The sequence below is a fragment of the Oryzias latipes genome, chromosome 11 (genome assembly GCF_002234675.1).
Source record: "Oryzias latipes chromosome 11, ASM223467v1".
NCBI lineage: Eukaryota > Metazoa > Chordata > Actinopteri > Beloniformes > Adrianichthyidae > Oryzias > Oryzias latipes.
In genome coordinates, this window is record NC_019869.2 from 21,436,263 (window position 1) to 21,457,130 (window position 20,868).

Here is a 20,868-nt window from a genome sequence, read left to right on the forward strand (position 1 = left end):
GCTTGTTCTTGTGTGGGTTGTCTGCCAATCAGTTGACTCATGGAAAAAAGGGTCTTTTTCTAAATAAAACAGTGGCTTTCATTTTATAAAACTATTTGTATCTGAATCGTGGGCATCATGTGATGTAGATGCATTCATATTTGCAGGATTTGTGTTAAATCTGTAGCCAAAATGAAAGAAACAGGAAAAGGTTATTTCACTTTTTATAAACATTTTGACTGCGCATCGGTTTTAGCGAGCTCGAAGATCCCAAACACACAACTTCCATCTTCCATTTATTAAAGTTTGCTATGACACCTCAGTAAAAATGAACAAGGTCTTTGATGGATGAGGCGACGTGTAGATCTTCCTCAAAGTGCAGCCGTTCCAAGCACTACTCAAAGACAGGAAGCTGCACTTCTACACGCCTTCACCATCAGCACTACAAGCTTCTCCTGACCCATTTTGCAGGAATGTGCTGTTTTGTTGAAGAAGCTGCCATGTGTTCATCGTTTTTTAGCAAGTCCTTGAAGCTGATGTGAAAGTGGAAAACTAAAGAATGTGTGAGTCAGACCTGAATGAGGATCCGCTTCTGCCAGGATGACTCATAGGTCAGAGTTAAGAGTCTCAAATAAAACAAAACATCACATTCCAAGGAAGCGGGAACAGGAGTTTTTCTTCCAGAGAAGTCACGGAGTTGGATTCAGACACCCTGGAGAAGGCTGGTTCCCCAGGATTGAAGCTCGATGAAGGCCGCTCCACAGACTGCTCAGGAAACACTTGAATGTTGAAAGAACAGACATGCACCCAGTTCGACGGGGCGCAAGAGTCTCTTAACACAGGAACTCTTCTCCAATTAAAGTCCCTAACTCGTACTGGAAGCAACGTCCTTTCAAATCCTGAGCGCCGTGCAACGCCGCCCTGGATCCAGAACTCTGACCACTAGTCAGCCTCATCCATTAATGTCTGGTAAATAGTGGACTGCAGGAAGCGGGGGTAACAGTCTGTGTCCAGAAGAGAGTAGATCCGTTTCTGAGCCATGTTCAGGGAGGTGTGCGAGGGCGCCTGCAGCAGCTGGAGGGTGAGCTCTCTCGTCTTGCTGTCCAGGTTCACCTAGGACAACACGACAGACCGTGAGACCAACTCTAAAATTACAGTCCCAATTCTGACATTTGTGGATGATAAAAGCGACATAGGATAACAACAAACACAAGATCATGAACCCAGTCTAGCTTTGGTGAGCCAGACTCTAGGTTCTCACAGGTGCTACAGCTGGACTATTGACTATATGAGAACTTAATTAAACCAAGTCGAACTTGGACCAATCAGGGACTTGGATTTGGTAGTGATGTATGGATTTGGTTTATCTGGTGAGCCCAGAAATAGCGCCGAGCCTGATGACGTCTGCGTTTGTTTTTCAAATTCAGTTAGACAAAGGGGACTCTTCTAAACTGATGGTGAACCATATCCACCATTGCAAGGACGCTAGCAATACACCAAACTATTCCTGTTTTGTGCCCAAATCCCGAGATTTGCACCGCTTCACACCAAAACTCTCCCAACTGTAGGTGGCGCATATGCGCCAACAGTAGAAGAAGAAAATTAAGAAGAAGCCCCTCCCTGCTTGTCCAGTGTGAAAACCATGGGCTAAACGTGTGTCAAATGCCCGGTGTTTCAGTGGCTTTACACCTTTGAACCAGAGAAAGCTCTGTTATCAGAAGAAAAAGCATCAGACATTATGGGAGAACGCAAAGGGGCAGTACCTCACGTGTGGATCCTGGTTCGATGTAGGTGGCCCGGATGGCCTTGGCCCTCCTCTGCAGGCTGAATTTGTTTGACGAGTGCCGGTACTGTTGGCAGGCCAAGTAGAACTGCAGGTTCTCCTCGCTGAACTCTGAACGCAAGAACGCTCCGAACACTGCTACCCCGGCTGACAGAGAAAGAGATGAACATCCTAATGAAAAACATGATGGGAGAAGGCAACGGCAGCATTTTAACTCACTACTGCAAATCCCCCTGGAGAGCAGACCATATCCTGCTTTTGTGAATGGATTACAACAGACAGCTGAGAGCCTGAATGGAAAAAGCTGTTTATGATGGACTTCCTCTTGGACTGAGATCTTTATACATTACGGTCTTCCGATTGCAAAACTCAGAACAAACCAGTGAACCTGCTGATTACAGCATAGAACACAACACTGCCCATCAAAGACTCATATTACATCAGCATCAGTCTCCTCAGAAAGCTCACTTCTGCTCATCCCTTTGTTGTGCCTCCTGAAGCTCTCTGACAATAGGTACCTAAAGAAACCCAGACAACCTCAAAAAAACAAACAGCCCACGTATTTTCATTAGACTTTGCTTAACTCGCTTACATGCCTTCAGTGTGGCATATAGACTTGCACAGAATGGAGCTCTAAATTAGTGAGACACTGATTTAAAAAAGCCACACAAGACAAAGGACAGATCAGTTGCTCTGGAATAGGGCGAGTCCAGCTTCTTCATGTCCTATGCAGGTGATCTACTCCATAAAAAAAAATCTTAGGACAGTAACACAGATGTAACGGCAGGTTTGAAAGACTCTTTTTCAGAAGAAGAGCATGAATCAATTTCGTTTGTAAGAGTCAGAAAAGGCCAATGTGTCCAAGGTTGCATGAGGTGGATGTATAATTATCAGGGCTTGCCTACCCATCTGAATACCAAAGCACTTGAGTCACATAAGAATACAAAGGCTTCTACAGCCTCCACAAGGACAAAAAGGTTGGTATAGGAGTGATGAACCAAAAACAAGCTGATCAATTTTAGAGCCTACTCATAGGAGGTACTCCTTTACCATGACTCAATGGTATGTACAGCTGTGATCGCTCTGATCTGGACCTAACACAGCTTGCAGAAGTGGTCAGAGAATGAGTTAGTGGACTGTGGTGCAGTACGGTTCCAATGCGATTGCTAAATGTGCCAATTTGTCAAATCCCGCCCCACCCCAGTCACATTTTTTGGCTAAAACAAAGCAAGGCTTCAAACCACAACTTAAACAACATTCCAGTTGTCTAAGTGGCCTCACACCATACATGGCTCTAGAGTTGGACTAATTTGGTCGCATGTGCAACTACAATATCAGTGCTGCTGCATCTTAAAGAAAAAAAGAGGAAGAAAAATAAAACTTCTCCGCTACTCTGTATGTCTCATTCCTATATGTGTGTGTGTGCAGGTGGAACACACACTCAAATAAGGATTGTTTTTGTTCGACATTCTTTGGACTACCGTAGCTCTTCAATTGTTTACGCAATTTAAATAATTCCAGCAGAGTACAAAATCACACAAATCACTCAACGCAAAAAACACTATAAAGATTACAATGACAATTTAAAAAAAGGAAAAAAAATCATAAAAAACAACACTGCATTTTAGAAAAAGGGGGAAAAAAATCCAGAGACCACAATTAAAAAAAAAAAAAAAGAAGAAACAAAATAAAAAAAGAAACATTTTGGAAAACAAAAGCAATTGTTAAAAATGTGAAACAAGAAACCGGAAAATGTAGACTTAATGGGACATCACTGAGTGGATGATGATGTTTGTCCATCATTTTAACAGAAGGTTATTTGTCTTTCAGTACTTTCATTCAGGACATACCTATCTATTTTAAGATCAGGAAAGACATTTACTATATTTTTTTATTGTTTTAGCACACAGGCGAATCTGTAATGGCTGATTAAAAGATAAAAGATATGAGCAACTAGAAGAACTAGTTTCACAGTAGGTGGCCGAGAATAAAGGAAGAAATTATCATCACCTGTCCTCTTCTCCATCGTCAGCAGTTTCCATGACGGCACAAATGTTTTTCCTACCACAACTGAAGGATGGCAGCTCTCACAACTGCCTGGAAGATCATGTTTAGTAATCAGGCCGTTGAATCCGCGCATGAGAGGATTTTACTGATGAGTGCAACGACTTAGAAAGCTCAAATGAAGACGTCGTGCTACCAGGAAGAGCAAAACCCACAAGGATCCTCAAAGCTCTCCATGGTCCTGAATTCAAAAGTCACCACATTATTCTTTGGACTTTTTGGGGGTTTGGATGCATAAAAACACTTAATCATTTTAAGGTTCATAATTATAACCCTCCCTGAGAGCATGATGCTTTCCTACACTACTTTCCCCATGAAATCAGTGAGAATAAAAGCTCCCACATACTTCACACTAAGTAGTATCTAGACAGGTAAGGAGCAGCACGTACAGCTCCTAAAAGTACAGCATTCTTACTCGAGGAGGCCAGCAAGGTGTTCAGAGACTCCGCCCACTTCTCCAGCTCCGCCTGCCTGAACCTCTTCCTCCTGGTGTGGCCCACCTGGCTCCACTGCCGCATGAATAGCATGCGGGAGCGTCTCTCCTGTGCGCTGGGGAACACAACATCCCACGTGAAGAACACTTCCAGAAACTTCCGGTTCAAAGTCCCAACATGCTCTGCTGTTTATTTACACACAGTTGTCCTTTCATTACCAGGAAATGAGCGAGGTTCTCACCTGTCCTTCTGATCCGAGTTGTAAAGGTTGGAGTTGGAGGAATGAGGACTCTGAAAGAGAAATACTGGAAGATTAACAGACACACTACCCCCACCCTGGGGTTACAGTTGGTTGTAATTGTTGTTCATAACTGCAGGACTGCTCTGCTTCCTCTTTGACTCACCATGTTCCCCAAATTCCTGCAAACCCATATATTAACAAAACCAAACTCAATGCTGCTTTTCATAACATCCCATGATTTCCACTTTCAGCTCCTGGTTGGTTTCTGATTCCCAACAGGAAATAAGGTTAGGTGTAGACGTCTAATAAAAATAAAGCCATCGCTGACGTGAAACACAGCTCTGCCCACCAACAGTTGGGCACAGGACATCAATTCAAAAATCCAACCAGGTTTTATCTGGTTCAAACGTGACCGTCATTTTAAGTTCCTGCTCGAAGACATGCAGAAGAAGGAAGGGGTGTCTACAGAAAGGGTGGTCATCACCACATACCTGGAGCAGATCAGATTGTTCTCAGGTTATGCAACCCACCTTTTCTTTTAAGGAACTTTGACTCATTCTGCAGCTTTCTATGCAGCCGCTCAACTATTTGTTCCACCTCTTCTGTGCTGCCCCACAACCCAAGAGAACATGTTCAGTGTGTGACCAGACTGGAAGCAAATCTGGCTGCCAACACATTACACCCTGGTGTATCTGATTTCCTCTGTCTACAGCAGGCATGTCCAAAGTCCGGCCTGTGGACCAAATGTAGCTTGCATTCAATTTTCTACTGGCCTGCAAGGTGCTGTCATGAAATCAATACGTGGCCCCCCAGCACTTTCTAAGAACTGTGTGTGCAGTTTCTTGACTGTGATTGGCTTAATTCTGTCATTCTGTGTTAAATAGTTCCTTTGCGTTTAATTTTATTGTAACGATTTAAAGAATGCAGGCCGATTGGTTGGCCCTCGCATTTTCACCTCCAAAAAGTTTGGACACCCCTGGTGTACAGTCTGAAAGATTTTGCTTATCTGCTGCGCAGACGACCCACCTGGCTGAACAGACTTTTGAGGTGCTGTTTCGCAGTCATCAGCCTTGCTCGGTTGCGAGGCAGCGAGGATGTGGATGCCTGTGTCCTGTCCTTCTCCATGCTCTCCATGCTCTCCATGCTGCCGTTGGCGGTCTGAGCCAGCTGGCCGTCGCTGTAGGCCCTGAAGCTTTCGTTGAGGTTGCAGGTTTCCAGCAGCCGCGGGCTGACCTTGTCCACCTCGACCAGGTTCTCTGCGCTGACGCTCTGGTCTTTGTTCATCCGGCCCTTCTTCACATCGCCGACATGCTGCTTCTGTTTGACGAGGGGCGTTTTGGACGCTTTGGCGGGTCTGTCATTTTGTGGGGAAATTGTCTGGGAACGAGAGTCTTCGTTGATCATGTTGCCCGCCCCCTTCATCTTCCTCAGTGTCAGGAAGTCCAGCTCCATCAAGGATCCCTCAGAGCTGAATCTGCGCATGGTCAATGACTGTTCAACAGGCGGCGAAAGAAAGTAGAAAATGAAGTGCTGCAAAAAAAAGAGGGGAAAAAAAAACAAGTAGAAGGTCAGAAGGTAGTGGAAAGGGTGGGGTTAAAGATGCTCTATGAATCCTTTATGGAATCCAACATCAAGTTTAAAGATGTGACACCTTCAAAAGGTTTCAAATCATGGGAATGATGGGGAAGTTTGGTACATCTCTACCTTTCCAACAGTACCAGAACCTATACTGGGAAGCGGCCCATGTGCTAGCATGCAGGCAGCATCAACATGACACCTCCGACTCTTTCATTAAAAGTGGAGATTTGTGCCCTTCAGACTGTCAGCGCAGCACTTCCAGTTTGAATCTGGAAGAACCTTCGTAATACTTCGATCCAGCCAGGGAAAACATCATGAAAATGCCTTTTTGTTTTGATTTATGTATTTATTTAGGATAAAAGCAGGAACGGTGGGTCCGGTTTTTGGACACAAATGCAGTAAAAGCTAATTTTCACATTTCCTCTGACCGCTGCAGTTTTTCAGCCGTCACAGCTCACCTTTTCTGACATTTTGGTTTTCTTTGAGCATTTCAATTGAGTGCCGTCTCCCACTGCAACCTATTATTTTAACCGGGTCACTGTAACCAACTGTGTCAAGGTGCTTTCCCCACAATCCTCCCCCGTCCTATTGTGTCACAAATCAGAACCAATAAGCAGCCCCGTTATCTGGGACAGACCGGTCCCATGAGCAGCAGAGAGCCTGACGAATTTACAGCTACTCCGTTACCTACATCTTTGGCTGGTGCCACGTAGTTCTGGTAGATTTGGGTCAAAGTGTTGCTATATCAGCGAGGAGTTTCATCAATCAGTCTGCTAAAGGAAAAGATTCAGGAAAGCAAAAGTTCTATCGTTAAAAATTTCCTCTAAAATGATTTTAAAAGACTGAAACTGAAAGCATAATGAATCGCTCAGACCTGCAGGATCTTGAGACCAATTACTAAATTAACTGTACAACGCCTGCCAAGCTTACAGTTCTGTTTGGTGTTTGATGATCTTCTATGGAAATGAAACAAAAGCCTTTCCAACCCCTTAAACAAACTTTTGGTCCAAACAAGTTCCAAAAACATTTTGCAATACAATCCAGATTCTGTGGAAACGGGAAGATTTGGAGCACGCATAAATACTGTCTTCAAGTTTCAATGATCAAAGCTGTTTTTTTACAATTGTGGGGATAATGGTAGTCCCAAATAAGATGGAAAAAAATATTTAAAAGTCATCAGTTGACAGTTTCTACACAGGAAAATACTCGCTTCACCCAATAAAACGCTATAATTAATTTTGCCTTCTTATCCATTTTTAAGTCATGTTCACTGGTTAACGATAAGATTATTGTCTGAAGAAATTTAAACTGGAAAAAGAACAACAAATCTCTTTGAATAATGGAGAAAAATATTTATTTCAAACATTTATAGCTGTTCTGGAATCAATTAAAGTAATAAAACAGGTGAAATATGTTGGCAATAGTTCAGGATAAACTAAAAAGTAAATAAATCATGAAAATCTGGACTCAAAGCCTTTGTCTTAAGCTAAAAAAACAAAAAAACATCTTTTTGTGTGTGCTAAAGTCTGAAGCTGAAAAAAGATCATCTCCTTTGCTGTTTCTGTTTTTGTTTTTTGGTTGAAAATGACGCATTAGCTGCACGGCTGCTCCCTTTCCTGCAATCAGAGAAAGAAAAGCCTGTTGGGGCATGTGCAGAACACTGGCTGTTTGTTTCCTGAACGCATCGCCAATTTAGAGCTTTGACAGGGAAACGCAGACTCACTGTTGACATGTAAAAAAAACTAAACTGAAATAAAAAAAACTCCCATCAATGCGCGCTCGCCGCCTGACATCAGCGCCTTTATGGGATGCTGTAAAAGCCCTTTCAAAGCAGACTCTTCAGCTCCTCTGCGGTGGAGATACGAATGCATTTCTGATGAGATCGACCACAAACAGCTTCCCTGACAGGTTTCTCCTCTGCATCTTCATCCCCCAACTGCTCCTCATCCTCACATGGCTGCCTGAATGTCAGCTTCAGACGTTTGACTGGAAAAGTTCCTGAAAGGAAAACAGTTTCTGCAGTTCTGCAGATTTCTTCCTGAAGGCAGAAATACACCCACGCTTTTATTAGACTCCTCAAAAAGCGGGTCAGGGAGGGAGACGCCAATCTGCTGCTGCTCCCATGTTCTGCCATAATGGAAACACAATCACACACTCCCCCAAAAGGCCACCGGCCACATGAGCCCCGCTTCTCTGGTTGTGCCAGACAACAGTCATGCAACAGAACCTATTTAAAGCTGCAGACTGGGAGAACCTCAAGAACCAATTTAACCGAAAACAAGAATAACACACCAATTAGGAGTTTTAAAACCTGTCAGAATCCAAAAATGTCTTATTTCATTCTTTTTCTTCAAAGAAAGCAGCTGTTTTACAGACAAAATTTTTAAAAAAATCCAAGCTGAAATAGAAAATTTCTCAACGTTCTGAAAAACCTTTGAAGTTCTTTCCAAGACTGAATTTTTTGGTCTTTGTGGAAAAATGTAAAATCTAAAAGAAGGAAAAAAAAATTTATTTCATAATGGTAAAGACATTTAAAAAAAAAAACCTCAAAGCTTTTAAAGCAAACAGAAAATACTATCATGAAATTATGTTAAAAAGAAAGACGGTTTCATAAACTGCTGAATAAATATTCAAAGTAAAATTTTTCATTTTACAAAAAGTGACATCTTTGCAAATAATTCTACAGCACTTTAAGAGGAATCTTTATTAAATGTAAGGAGAAAATGGTAAAACAAGATGTTTAGGAACAAAATACACAAGTGAACATAATCTAGAACATAATCTAGATCCTAATCTAGAAAATCTAGAGGCATTTCCTACATTGATTTCTTCTAAAAAATAAAACCATTTATTATTTTGTAGGAAAACTGAATATTTTTCAATATTTTGCAGAAAAAGAAATTATAGAGAAAACCCAGGTTTATCAAATAGAACGTTTTCTTCTTTTTCAACACAAAAAGCTTTTAAAGGAAACAGAAAAAATAGAAAACCGAATCCCGGAGAACATTAAAACTTTTTTGAATTTTTTTTTTAAAATCAAAGAAACTTGTTTCCTTATTGGAAAGAACAAATGAGATTATGGTTTAAAAAAGAAAATATATTCTCACATGTTTTTTATATGATACGTTTTATAAAAAAACGCTGAACTAATTTTTGTTTAAACTTTTAATTTGGAAAACGTAATAAGGTCTTTCGAAATATTTTTAAGAGGAATTTAAATCTAATTTAACAGGAAATGGTAAAATATATATATAAAAAAAACAAGATCACAGAGGAGTGAACATAATCTGGAATGTAATCTCTGATGAAATTTAGGATTATAGATTAAAACTAGAATTGTTTTCTTCTACAAAAAAATAAAATAAAAGGGTTAAAGGAAGTATTAAGGTAGACCGAGGCTTGTTTTACTCCAGCTTGGGTTCGGATGGAACTGATTCCTGAAACGCTGCTGCTGAACTGAGAGCTTCGCAGTCCGCTCACCTGCAGCTCACCTGAGCGGAGCGCGCGAGGAACAGGAAGGCAAATCAGAGCTGAGATTTTGGCTTTTTAAAATGTCTCGAGCTCTATCGACACTTTTCGAACTCCACCGAACCGTCCTGTCAAAGTTCTCTTGCTGAACGCATGCTCGTTTGAAGAGCGTCCTCGCTCTCGGAGCGGAACCGGGTCAGAAGGCTCGGTTCAGACCTGCTGGGAAGACGTTCAGCCTCGCGAGACACTCACCTGCACGATCCGAGACCAACCGGCTCTGCTGCTGGTTTCAGGTCCGACTGCGGTTCTGGATCCGCTCTCCGCGCTTTGCTTTACGGCACGAGTCCACGCGCAAGGAATGGGGGGGGCAGCAGCGTTAACTTTCCTCGCGTGACGAGAACGCCACACCTTCACCCTGCCTCGACATGTCCGCACCCCACGCGCGCGCGCGCGCGCCCGGCAGACGTAAAATGATAAAAAGAGCAAAGTGGGACAAACATCCACACGCTCCACGCACGCGCATGGGCGTCATCCTCTGCGTATGCTGACGCAGATATTAAACGACACAAAATGTTATTTTTAGATTTTCAGCTGAAAAGTTCATTAAGTTTAGTTTGACAGTTTATTCTGAGTCTCTGAAAAAATCTTCAGTTGTGTCCAGGATGTTTTCACTCGTGGGAGCAACAGAACCAACGTGAGCCGTAATAACTGCCAGCTGCTAAGAAAACATGTCAAACTTTGAATATTTCCTCACTTTTTCCCTTTTTCCCTGCAGTCAATGTCGTTGTCTGGTAAGAGTCCGAATCGGTCCAGAATCCGCTTTGACCCAGACTCCTGTTCTGGATGACAGCTCCAAGTTTGGAAACTACAGTAGTTTATGTGACAGAGACAACTGTGAGCTGAAGAAGCTGCAAACAGGCCCCCCCCCCACACCGGTTTTTATGGGCTTTTGGGTGACAAACTTTTTCCTTCTTAAAGCTCCTCTGATATTCTTGAAGGTGGATGTCGGATAAGGTGGGTGTGTGTTTTTTTTCTTCATTTTTCATCTTTAAATCATGAATATTTTTCGTGGTTGTACCCCTAGAGCTTCTGTGGTTGAATACATCATCTGCTTTCCAAGATGGGAAACTGCCGTCATGATTACGTAAGACCGGCGTGCAACTGCCGATCTTCAGCGCCTCATCTGCAGATTTCCACTTGTTGCGTAGTTTCTTCTTCATTGAAAGGATTGCCTCAATCTGCTGAAGAGGTGGAGCATGTGATGCTTATAATGGGATGGAAGAGCAGGCTGAGCCGCCAATCATCTTATACTTTGGAGTAAAATGCGCCACCTAGTGTCAGGAAATTAGACCTAAATCCTGTTGAACGCCTGTGGACGGAGCTGAAGCATGTGGAGACCTTCACACCAGAGACATTAGTGCAGTTTGCTCCTGAGATGTTGAGCAGAACATCACCAGGTCTTGAGTGGTTGCTCCAGTGTCCTGGTGGAAGTGAAGCTACTTTTTGCATTTCAGACTTCCCATTAAATAGGACATGAGGAACGTTAGCTTCATTTATTGCACCAACCATATGCTGAGTCGGATTTCCGCCAGTGTGTACCCGACATTCACGCGTGTTATTGGACCATTACACTTTTAAAAACGGAGAACACAGCAGTTTCATGTTAGAACTGTCAGGATAAGGAGCGGTGACAAACGTGCAGCATAAACCAACATTTGAGGCCAAGATAACAACAGCCAAAGAACTGGAAGCAGGAGGGCTGACTCAGCTCAGTTCAGGAGGAGGAGGATGAGGAGGAGGAGGTCCTGGGAGCTGAGGAGACTGCTGTGAATCTGCAAATGTAAACAAGCGAGTTCCTTCTGTGGGTTGGGGTCAGTCTCTGTTCTGCCGCAGTGAGGACAGGAGGGGGGGCAGCAGGTTGAGAGCGGGGCGGTGCTCCTGCACGCCCAGGGCCACGAGGGCGCCGGTTAGGAGGGCCCGCACTCTGGGCAGGACGGGGGGCTGAGCCGGCATCACCTGTAAGGCAGGTGAAAGGTCATGTTGGGACTCATTTTGATTAAATACCCACTCTGATGAAAATGGAGTTTGGGCTCGTTTTTGAGCATTTTATTAATGATGGAGAATATAAATAAAGAAAACTCAGAGGCAAATTTCTAATGAACTCCTGCTGCTCTGCAGAAACTATGTTCTAGAAATCTATACAGTTCTTTTTCTTTTCAATTTGGGCTAAAAATGACATCATAATTCAAAGACCACTAGGAACAATTTACAACAGGTAAAAGAATTATTGGAGTGGGACTTTCATAACCAACAGAAAATATGTTTTTCTGCCTCAAAAAGATCAACTATGAAAATGAGGAATGAGTAGAAACTTTGTCTGTTTTTTAGTGGAAACCTAGGAACATCGGCTCCCAGAGAAAAAAGTCTAGGCAGGACAACAGGAAGCTCACCTTTTCAACTTTGTGACAGTGAATAAGTCCATCCTGCCCCACATAAAATGTAGAAAATGCGTCGTAGGACCTGCAAGAGAAGAGGGTACCTGAAGACTACAAATCTCTAAAAAGAGGCATTAAATGTTTTGCTAGAACTGTAATGGCATGGGGTCTTTAGGGACAAATATTTCCATGCCTTTCTCAGGAATAAAACTGAGTCTGGATTAAGCTGCTAATCCGTATAAAACAAACAAAAACATCACTGACTTTTGACGTCAGCATGCGCCGCATTAAACCAGAAAGGCTGAACCTTCATGCGGTCTGCTTCCAGACAGCAGTTCAAACAGGAAAAACCACTCAACGTGCAGTTACAAGAGTCGCTGGCAAGAGGGCGGTGTTGCCCAAAACCAGCTCTAACCAGAAAAAAAAAGGCACAAAGAACAATCTTTGTGGGAGCTACTAGTACCCCTTGATAAGAGTGCACCACCTTTATAGTCTACCCATGAGACAATTTAAGTTCTTCTTCATTTGTTCTTCTATGAATTGATGCTAAACTAGCATCACTTTCTCTCTTTGGTCATCTTTAAATACTTCTGCTATCAATATCCTCCACAACACCAAAAAGTAGTCGTGAGAGGAAGACGAGGCTCTTTCCTCCGAGAGATGCTGATTCAGCCACACAGATCAGGTGTTCTGATGTACTAAAGGTTAACAGACCTTTATGTGACCAAAAGGCGAGTTGTGAAAGAGCAGATTTTCTCTGGAGCTCCAGAACAGACAGCTACACTTTGGCCTCACTGTTTTATGGATGGCCCGTTACCTGTACAGGTGGGTTTTGTCTTTACGGTAGAAGCGCAGCAGCACGCAGTGGAAGGGGAGGCCCCTGATCCTCCAGCGAGCCTTGATGGTGCCGTCCTCTGGATGCTTGGTGAGCTTGAGCACATCCAGCCGAGCCTCAGCATAGTAACACAGAACCAGGAAGCGCCACAGCGAGAGCGTGAGCTGGTACACCTGCCGCCCTCTTCGGGAACAACAGAGAGAGGACAGAGCATCACAGTGGAAGCCCAATGATGGCGCTCTTACAGGGTGTGTGTCACACAACATTCGAATGCTGTCAGTTCACTAGGATTTGTGGGATTACCCAAAAATCAGTCATGTGGGGTCTGCAGGAATCCTTTTGTTTTTGAAAAAACAGCTGATTTAAAAGCCGTGTGACATAAACATAGAAGTGTCTGCACATAGGTTGAGGCAAGCTGGAAACTACAAGTGATGGCTGTCGTTTGGATCAGCTGATGGATTAGTCATTTTTTCACAAAAATGATCAAACTTGAGGCGATCACTCGTGGACTAAAAGATTCAGAGGAAGCAGCTCCGTTAATATAACCGCGTGCTAATTAGCCGGTTGGTACTGAAAGGATCAGGGTTTTGTGATTCTAGAAGGGTTAGAAGGAGAGTGAATCTGGTGGAGGTTTGTGTGATTGACTCCACAGAAAGGTCACCACCTCTGTGCACATATTGATGGTGGATCTTTTGGTTTGCAGAAGCATGGATCTAAACCCCCATGCTTTAAGGCAGTGTTTTTCAACCATTTTTGAGCGACGGCACACTTTAATCTTGACAAAAAACTTGCGGCACACCAGCATTCAAAATAAAAAGGGAGAAACTCATGGTCTGTTTTGATCTACAGCCCCTCCGCAATCTCACGTGCATCTTTGTGATAATTGCGGCAAAAAAAGCTGGAAGTTGCAGCTGTTTATTCTAAAAGATGTAATAAAAGTTAAGTTAAAAGATTTAAAGACTCTTTGATGTGTGTTCGTTGTGGTTTCAAGACGTTTAACAAGTAAGACTGATTGTGGCTGAGACGCTGTCACTTTAACCCAATGCCTCATGGGAGATGTAGTGCAAACAGCCGCCGTACACAGATAGACTCGCGTCTCTGAGCTTCATTGTTTTGTTCACTTTTTCCACGGTCTGATACCGGATTCTGTGGAAAGCTACACCACTAAAGACGAGCTTTAGCTGGTATTTTTGTTAGAACTGAGAGACTTTATGAGCAGAATCTGAACAAGGAAGTGAAGACTTTAACCACATCTGATTGGTCAGGCTGATGACGTGTGATTAAGACTCCAAGAAAGATTGTTGAAGACAGTTAAAGGGGTGGGACTTTTCCTAATACAGCTGTAGCTAAATTGCGGTACCGTCATTCTTATCAAAATGTCTTTAATTTAATCAAATAAAGACAAAGAAAAAAGTATTTTACGATCTTTCATATTCCTAACTTCTCAGTGTTTTATCAGGGCCTGTTTGGATGAACAAAGAGCTGATATCTTGGAGATTGGTAAATGTTTTTAGATCAGTGAATGAGGGCAATTTCCCACGGCACACCTGACCATCTCCCGGCATACTGGTTGAAAAACACTGCTTTAAGGACTACCAGCTCTGCTTTTATTTTGAAAATAGACTTATCATAGCATGTTAAAACATCGGGCCGCTTCAGTGCCAAATTATATTTATCACCTCTTGCTTTACTTTGCAAGCATTTTAATCCCCATAATGATTATTTTTTGCTTATCCTCCTGTTTTTTTTTACTTCATTTTTTAATATCTCTATTTTCCCAGCTTTCATTCAGTTTTATCACCTGGGTTTTTGTGATGTGCGGACACAAAGGTTTGGGGTTTTTTAAGATCACTCACCTGGTCTTGATGTTGAGCAGGCCGTTGATGAACTCTACATCGTTGGAGTAAATGCTGTAATCGTGGTTTGTCAAAAAGAAGCTGGGAAGCTGCAACACAAAGCAGAAAGCATAGTGTCGAATTTATGCAGTTTTGGCGCCATGAGGCGGACGACCACATCTGGAACACTGGCAGACCCCGTGTTCCTGCGCTATGTCAGCACATTATAACATTTAAAACAAGCCAAACTCTGCAGCCTTGCAACAATCTGTCCGTTAACAAGTTGAATGGTGGAAATGAGTAAATATTTGCAGTGTTCTTTTTCTCCACTAAAAAACTGTTGTCACTTCATTTGGCATCAAAGAGCTCTGATGCAGTTTTATATAAAACAGTAGAACTGGATCGGCTCTGGAGCCTCTAGAGCTGAATATCAGAAGACATCACATCATGAGATTGACCTCATCATGGCAAACTTTCAACATCCTCTTCACAACACAGTTACTCGGCAACAGAGTCTTTGGACCTGAAGTTGCAATTTCCTACGATGACTGACGAATCCCACAAATGAATGACAAAAACTTCTAATTCATCAAGATTTTTTTTTATTTAATTTAAATTTATTTCAATTTTTGGGAGCAAAGCAAATAATCAAGGTAAAATATTTATATTAATAGATTTTTTTTACCCATAATGCTATAGGAGCCTGATCAGTAGTTTGTCAAACTCGTGTTTTTTTTCCGACTCTAAAGTTTTCACTTTCAGTTTGTTTTAGATATTTTCTCAGACTGTAAGTTGCTCCAAAGTGTAAAACTGCATAATAAAGAAAAAGATATATATATACAAGTTGAACCTGAGTATTACTCGCATTTGAGGGAACAGAATACGAGAACAAGGACTACGGAATAGATAACAATAACAGACTGAATATCTGCACACTTCACTAACGTGACACATTGATGCTTCATGAAACAATAGGAGGAATCTAGTATATTAGTGCTACATATGAAGAATTATCCAGATAGCCATAAAGAATACGCTAACACGTCAACTGAATTCTTTATATCACTTTAAAATCACTAAATGTGTTGAATTCTTCATCCTCCGTGTTGCTTTGGAACAATTCCACAGCGTTTCCTCTTTTGTAAAGAATCACATACAAGTCGCACGCCCAGCCAAACTATGCAATAAACCCAACTTATACTCTGCCAAGGATTTGGTGAATAGGGTACCAGCTTTAGACATTTATGTATATATTATATACATTTTGTCCATGTTTCTGTACCAAACAGCCAAAGAAGAAGATGACTTTGAAAAAGGATTACTATACAGACCTCTTTTTTTTAAATTTGCATTTTCATTTGTGCGTGAAAACGAATCATCAAGCTGTCCCAATAGCTGAGTAATGTTTGAAATTTATAGGAAAGATTGTCATAAAGTTTACCAAAGGACAGTAAAAGTAATAGCGCATAAAGATAAAGAAAAGGCCCAGAAATGTTTGAGGAAAAAATAAGCACAAAAGGATGATTGAAATAATTTGAAATTTCTTGAGGAAACACCTGAAACCAAAGTCAAAGAAGCTCAAAAGCATTTACGGTAAGTGATCCCTTACCTTGTTTACTATTACGACAAAGGAATGACAGAAATGAAGCCTGAACTGAAACTACAAATAATAGAATAGGTTTCTCCGGTATTAGAATATCTGTTTGGTGACTACATACCAAAATATAGTTCTCCTCATATTGAACATGAAAGCTGCTTTTCTCAATCTCAGACAGAAGACATGTTTATGGAAGTCTTCAGCCTGACTTTGCAGCATCCTGTGGGATCCTTTTCTAACAAACATTATTATGTAGAGAAAAAAAACAGTCCCCCTCTGGGAAACGTGGAGAACTCTCACCTCGATTCTCAGTTTCTCGAGCATCAAGGCCAGCCTCTCCTCCTCCTCCTGCTCTCTTTGCTGGCCGTCTGTCTGGCTGGCGTGGCTGCACAGAGTGACAGCTGGCATCAACGAGACCTCCTGCCTCCTGCTAAGTCCACCATTCTGGAAGGATCTGATCTTCCCGTCTGGTAGCAGATGACTGATCGGGCAATGGAAGCAATAGAAGCGGGAGCCATACATGAAGGGAGCGGGACACCGCTCCGCCTCAAACAGGCTCCTGAAGCAGTCTGGCTCCCCCTGCAGGTCAGTGTCCCTCTGCAGGCTCAGAACATTTATATCATCCTCCCTGCTCCCATTCACCGTCGTCAGGGGGAAGGAGAACGCAGACAACCGGCGAGTCTTCAGAAAGTGTAGTTCTGCTGCGTTCGTGTGGCTGAGCTCAGGCAGATGCGCTAGCAAACTGCGCAGGCGCTCTGACTCTCTGGGCGGCACCAGCACGCACACGCTGCGTGATTCCTCCCAGTCCTCCTCGGCGCAGCCAGGTTTCTGTGGCCGGATGGCCGGGTGCAGTGGGTGGGACAGCACCGGCTGCTTCACGTTCTGATATCTCAGGCTGTTGGGGGGTGCCAAAGCCCACACCGCACTGCTCAGGGGCCGAGTCGGACCGAGCCATCGCCAGTCAACCACCTACATGTGAAGACGGAGTTCAGTTTCAGAACAGAACCAGGCGGTTTCAATGTACGGTAGTTATCTGGTATTAGTCAGGTTGAAATGTTTTGTGATGAAGAGTTACGCTCACTATGCAGCCAACAAACCTGATGTTCATCAATCACACATTTGTAGGAAAAATGGAGACGCGTTTGTGCTTTTATCACATCCATCTTTCATACCTCACAATCTTCCTGTTATCTTATGGATGCAGCTTTTTTTTTTCAAGCGCATATTTGAGAACATCACATTTTTAGAGCAGTAACGGTTTTTCTTGTCCACAAAAACGTAGCAAATTCGTGACACCATTTTTAAATTGATTTGTCACAATGCATGAGCACGTTATACAAATGATACACAAACAAAGGAGGTGAACAAAACTAAATTTCCATGTTTCTCCTCCTGTTTTACTGCTGCAAAATCCTATTACTATGAATTCCAACGTAAACAACTATCAGATATGTAATTGTTAATGTTCGAGGCTCTTTAGCTAGCTAAAAAGATAACATATTCTATTAAGTAACAGTCTTACTGATGGTAATGTAGATTTTAAATGTAAGGGAACATTTGTAACTCTTTTTGTGTGCTTTTACAGACTATAGACTCATATACCAATGCATACAAGAGCATAAGGCACTAGCTTAAAGACCCACTCCAATGAAAAGTGGGGTTTTTTTAACAGGTTCTTGTGGCATTTTCTCATGATGGAAGACACGTATAAAAGAATTCAAAGTTAAAACTGCATTTTTGAGTATTTTCTTTATCCAAATTGAGATGAATCAGGAGCAGATGAAGAAATGCAGTTTGTAAAAGCTCTCTTTTGTGTCGCAGGAAGTGAAAGGGGGCGGGGCAAAGTCTCCCAGCTTCGCTCCATTCTGATGCATCCACTTGCAGACAAAAAGATCCAGATACATCTTCGTTTACCTCGTCTGAGCTGAAATCTGGATCTAAACTGTGCAAGTGGATAGCTCCAATACTGCTCACCAATTTTGTTGCACCGGTAATGTTAGCTTGGGGTTGTAAGAGGATAGAAGCTAGTCGGAGAGAGGATAAGACAGGATGATGGGATATCAAGGAAAGCTTACTTCTTGCACACAACTCAGAGGCAAGTTTCTGATGAACTACTGCCGCTCCGCAGGAAATAAGTTGTAGAATATGACAGTTTTTTTTTTTTTAATTTTACCTAAAAATTGCATAATCATAATAAAAAGACCACTGGCAACGCTTTGAAAATAGAAAAAAAAAAGATGATTAGAGTGGGACTTTAAGATGAAAATATTTTTTTATTTTTTCCCTTTTGAATCTAGTTGATTTGTTGAGGTTTCTGTTAAAAAAGTAACTAAATACTAGACCCGCACAATATACCGCAAATTTATCGTTATCGCAATATCAAGCAGTGCAATATCCATATCGCAAAAGTCAGCAAAAATCGCAATAAATGGTTACCTTAAATGTGCTAATACAATCTTATGGCAGCTTGAAGCATTTAACGAATCAAATAAATCCATTTATGCATTTGACCAATTGGATGGACCCTTTCCGATGTTGACCAATCAGATGAGCCCTTTTATGTTAGATGTTTGCCTCCTATGTCAACGAGGGTCATTTGGAGTATCATTTTTTTAAACTTTTGCAATAAGATGGTAATGATGTTTTTGGTTGTTTTGCTATTTGTTTATATACCGCAAATTATATCGTTATCGTAATATTGATCACTAATATCGCACATCGCAAGTTTTGCTCATATCGTGCAGCCCTACTAAATACAGACGTTTTTAAAATAATCAAGACTTATTTAAAATCATAATTTACTGGTCAATGACAAATTTGTACTTTAGCATTAATATTATTCCAAAAACTCAATTTCCTATCAAAAAAAAGAGGGCTGCCCTGTAGCACTGCTGATAAGGCGTATCGTCATTCGACACAAATCCACATAACCAACTTTGGTGCTGACTCATCACATCGGTTACAAGCTCCAGCAGATCACCTGACTCCGGCTCCGGTTCTGGACGGGTTTCCTGGCACCGTTGCTGCAGACGCAGCCCACCCAGAAGGCCACTCCTCCCCGGCTTGCAGCCATTCATCACATGGGTCAGAAGCAACCCCGCTGAGCAGCTGAGCATCAGCCGCAGAAGCAGAGGATGAAACCGTCTACGATGGGGGGCTATGAACAAAGGTGGGACAGTTTTCTGATGGTCACAGGTCAAACTGGACAAAAAAAACTTGTTATTAAAAACAAAGAAAGCCCAAGAAGTTACTAAATGACACCAAGAAGAACCGCCACAAAAGCTCATGAAGTACAGCTGAGTCTTTCTACAGACCTGACACTATATTTTCTCAATGTTTACAAAAGTAAATGCCAATTATCAAGAAAAAAAACATTTCTTTAATGTTTCTTTACCGATACGCCTGTTCAACGATTTGTTGGAAAGTCTCAGCTCATCCAGATTTAAGCCCATCTCTTTTTAAGATGTAATAAAAGTCAAAAGATCTCCTCCCCGTTTCTCCTCAGTCTTCTTCTGCAGAAAGACTCAACACCAGCATTTGCAAAACTTTCAGAACATTTGCTGGCCTAATGAATTGCACAGATGACATCTCACTCCATAAAATATTTGCCAAATTAAAGCATGCTAAAGGTTAAAGCATCACCAAACAGGCAAACGAAGATATGCAAGATTGCAGGTTGTAAGGATCTCATAAAGGTGAGGTTGCTACCAACAATAAACTATTGTCCCTGGGGTTAATGGAAGGTAACAACGTTTCACGTCACATGTTCTTTTTGCAGGACTGCAGAGGAGAAAATGTAGCTTCAACAAACCCTTTACTAAATACTTGGGTCTAAAATTGTCCATGAGGTCCTGACAGAGAAACTGAGCTCATGATTGGTTCACCTTCAGCTCTTGAAAGTATAGCATGACAGTAGACTGTGTACATGACACTTGACAGTAAATATAGGCAAAAAAAATTCGAGCTTTAATAATTTGATGAGATCCAAACGGTCTGTCTGACCACAGTCATCTCAGATTATCTATAATCCAACCCTCAGGGAAAGGCTGACCTGTTCTTCATTTCACACCAAGAAGACACGCATGTAATATTCCACTCATGTCATAGTTAATGACACAAGGTCAGTTGAGGCTACAAAACAAAAGACCAAATTCTAGAGTCTATTCTGACTAGTCCAAATAAACTGTGCAGCTTAACGAAGAAAACAACAACCAGTTCGGATTCATTTTAAAAATTCTGTCACGAACATGTGCACAGGTTCCTCCGAGACTCAGAGTCGGAACCGGACTTCGAGAAAACGCCTTCCTGACAGACGGCTGTTGTTGCTAGCTGCTGGGCTGGCTAGCTAGCTAGCTAGTTAGCTCGCGAGCGGTACTGAGGGTTCTGCAGAAATGAGCGGTTTCGCCGAACCACAGTGAGGGCAGTGTCTGTTCGGAAGGACTTGGACTCCCGGCACGCACGGTCAGGTTGGTTACAGACACGAACCACCTACCTCCCAGGGACGTCTCAGACTCCGAATGTCCTTCAGACTGAACCCGCCTCACGCGGCCCGGCGTCACGTTGCCTTCACTGTTGTCGGAATTTCGGCCACCACAACACTGGGACAGAAAAGGGAAGCG

The 20,868-nt window shown here is 42.3% G+C and overlaps 2 protein-coding genes across 4 annotated transcripts; both read right to left on the bottom strand.

The window, feature by feature from the left end:
• Positions 1-262: 262 nt before the first annotated feature.
• On the bottom strand, positions 263-10,069 carry LOC101171345 (regulator of G-protein signaling 1-like). The gene is made up of 6 exons (XM_004074163.4): positions 9,800-10,069; positions 5,528-6,031; positions 4,502-4,551; positions 4,242-4,375; positions 1,743-1,909; positions 263-1,092 (listed from the first exon to the last, which is right to left on the bottom strand). Exons 2-6 carry the CDS (start codon positions 5,981-5,983, stop codon positions 922-924), a joined length of 978 nt encoding a protein of 325 aa, XP_004074211.1. The 5' UTR covers positions 5,984-6,031; positions 9,800-10,069; the 3' UTR covers positions 263-921.
• Positions 10,070-11,085: 1,016 nt separating this feature from the next.
• c11h6orf136 (chromosome 11 C6orf136 homolog) lies at positions 11,086-20,868 on the bottom strand. Of its 3 annotated transcripts, none has more exons than XM_004074164.4 (7): positions 20,742-20,868; positions 19,230-19,406; positions 16,550-17,218; positions 14,674-14,762; positions 12,800-13,000; positions 11,998-12,067; positions 11,086-11,563 (listed from the first exon to the last, which is right to left on the bottom strand). In XM_004074164.4, exons 2-7 carry the CDS (start codon positions 19,320-19,322, stop codon positions 11,420-11,422), a joined length of 1,266 nt encoding a protein of 421 aa, XP_004074212.1. In that variant the 5' UTR covers positions 19,323-19,406; positions 20,742-20,868; the 3' UTR covers positions 11,086-11,419. The 3 variants fall into 3 exon arrangements, with proteins under 3 accessions (XP_004074212.1, XP_020562946.1, XP_023815840.1); XM_020707287.2 differs by lacking the exon at positions 20,742-20,868 and adding an exon at positions 20,497-20,724; XM_023960072.1 differs by lacking the exon at positions 11,998-12,067.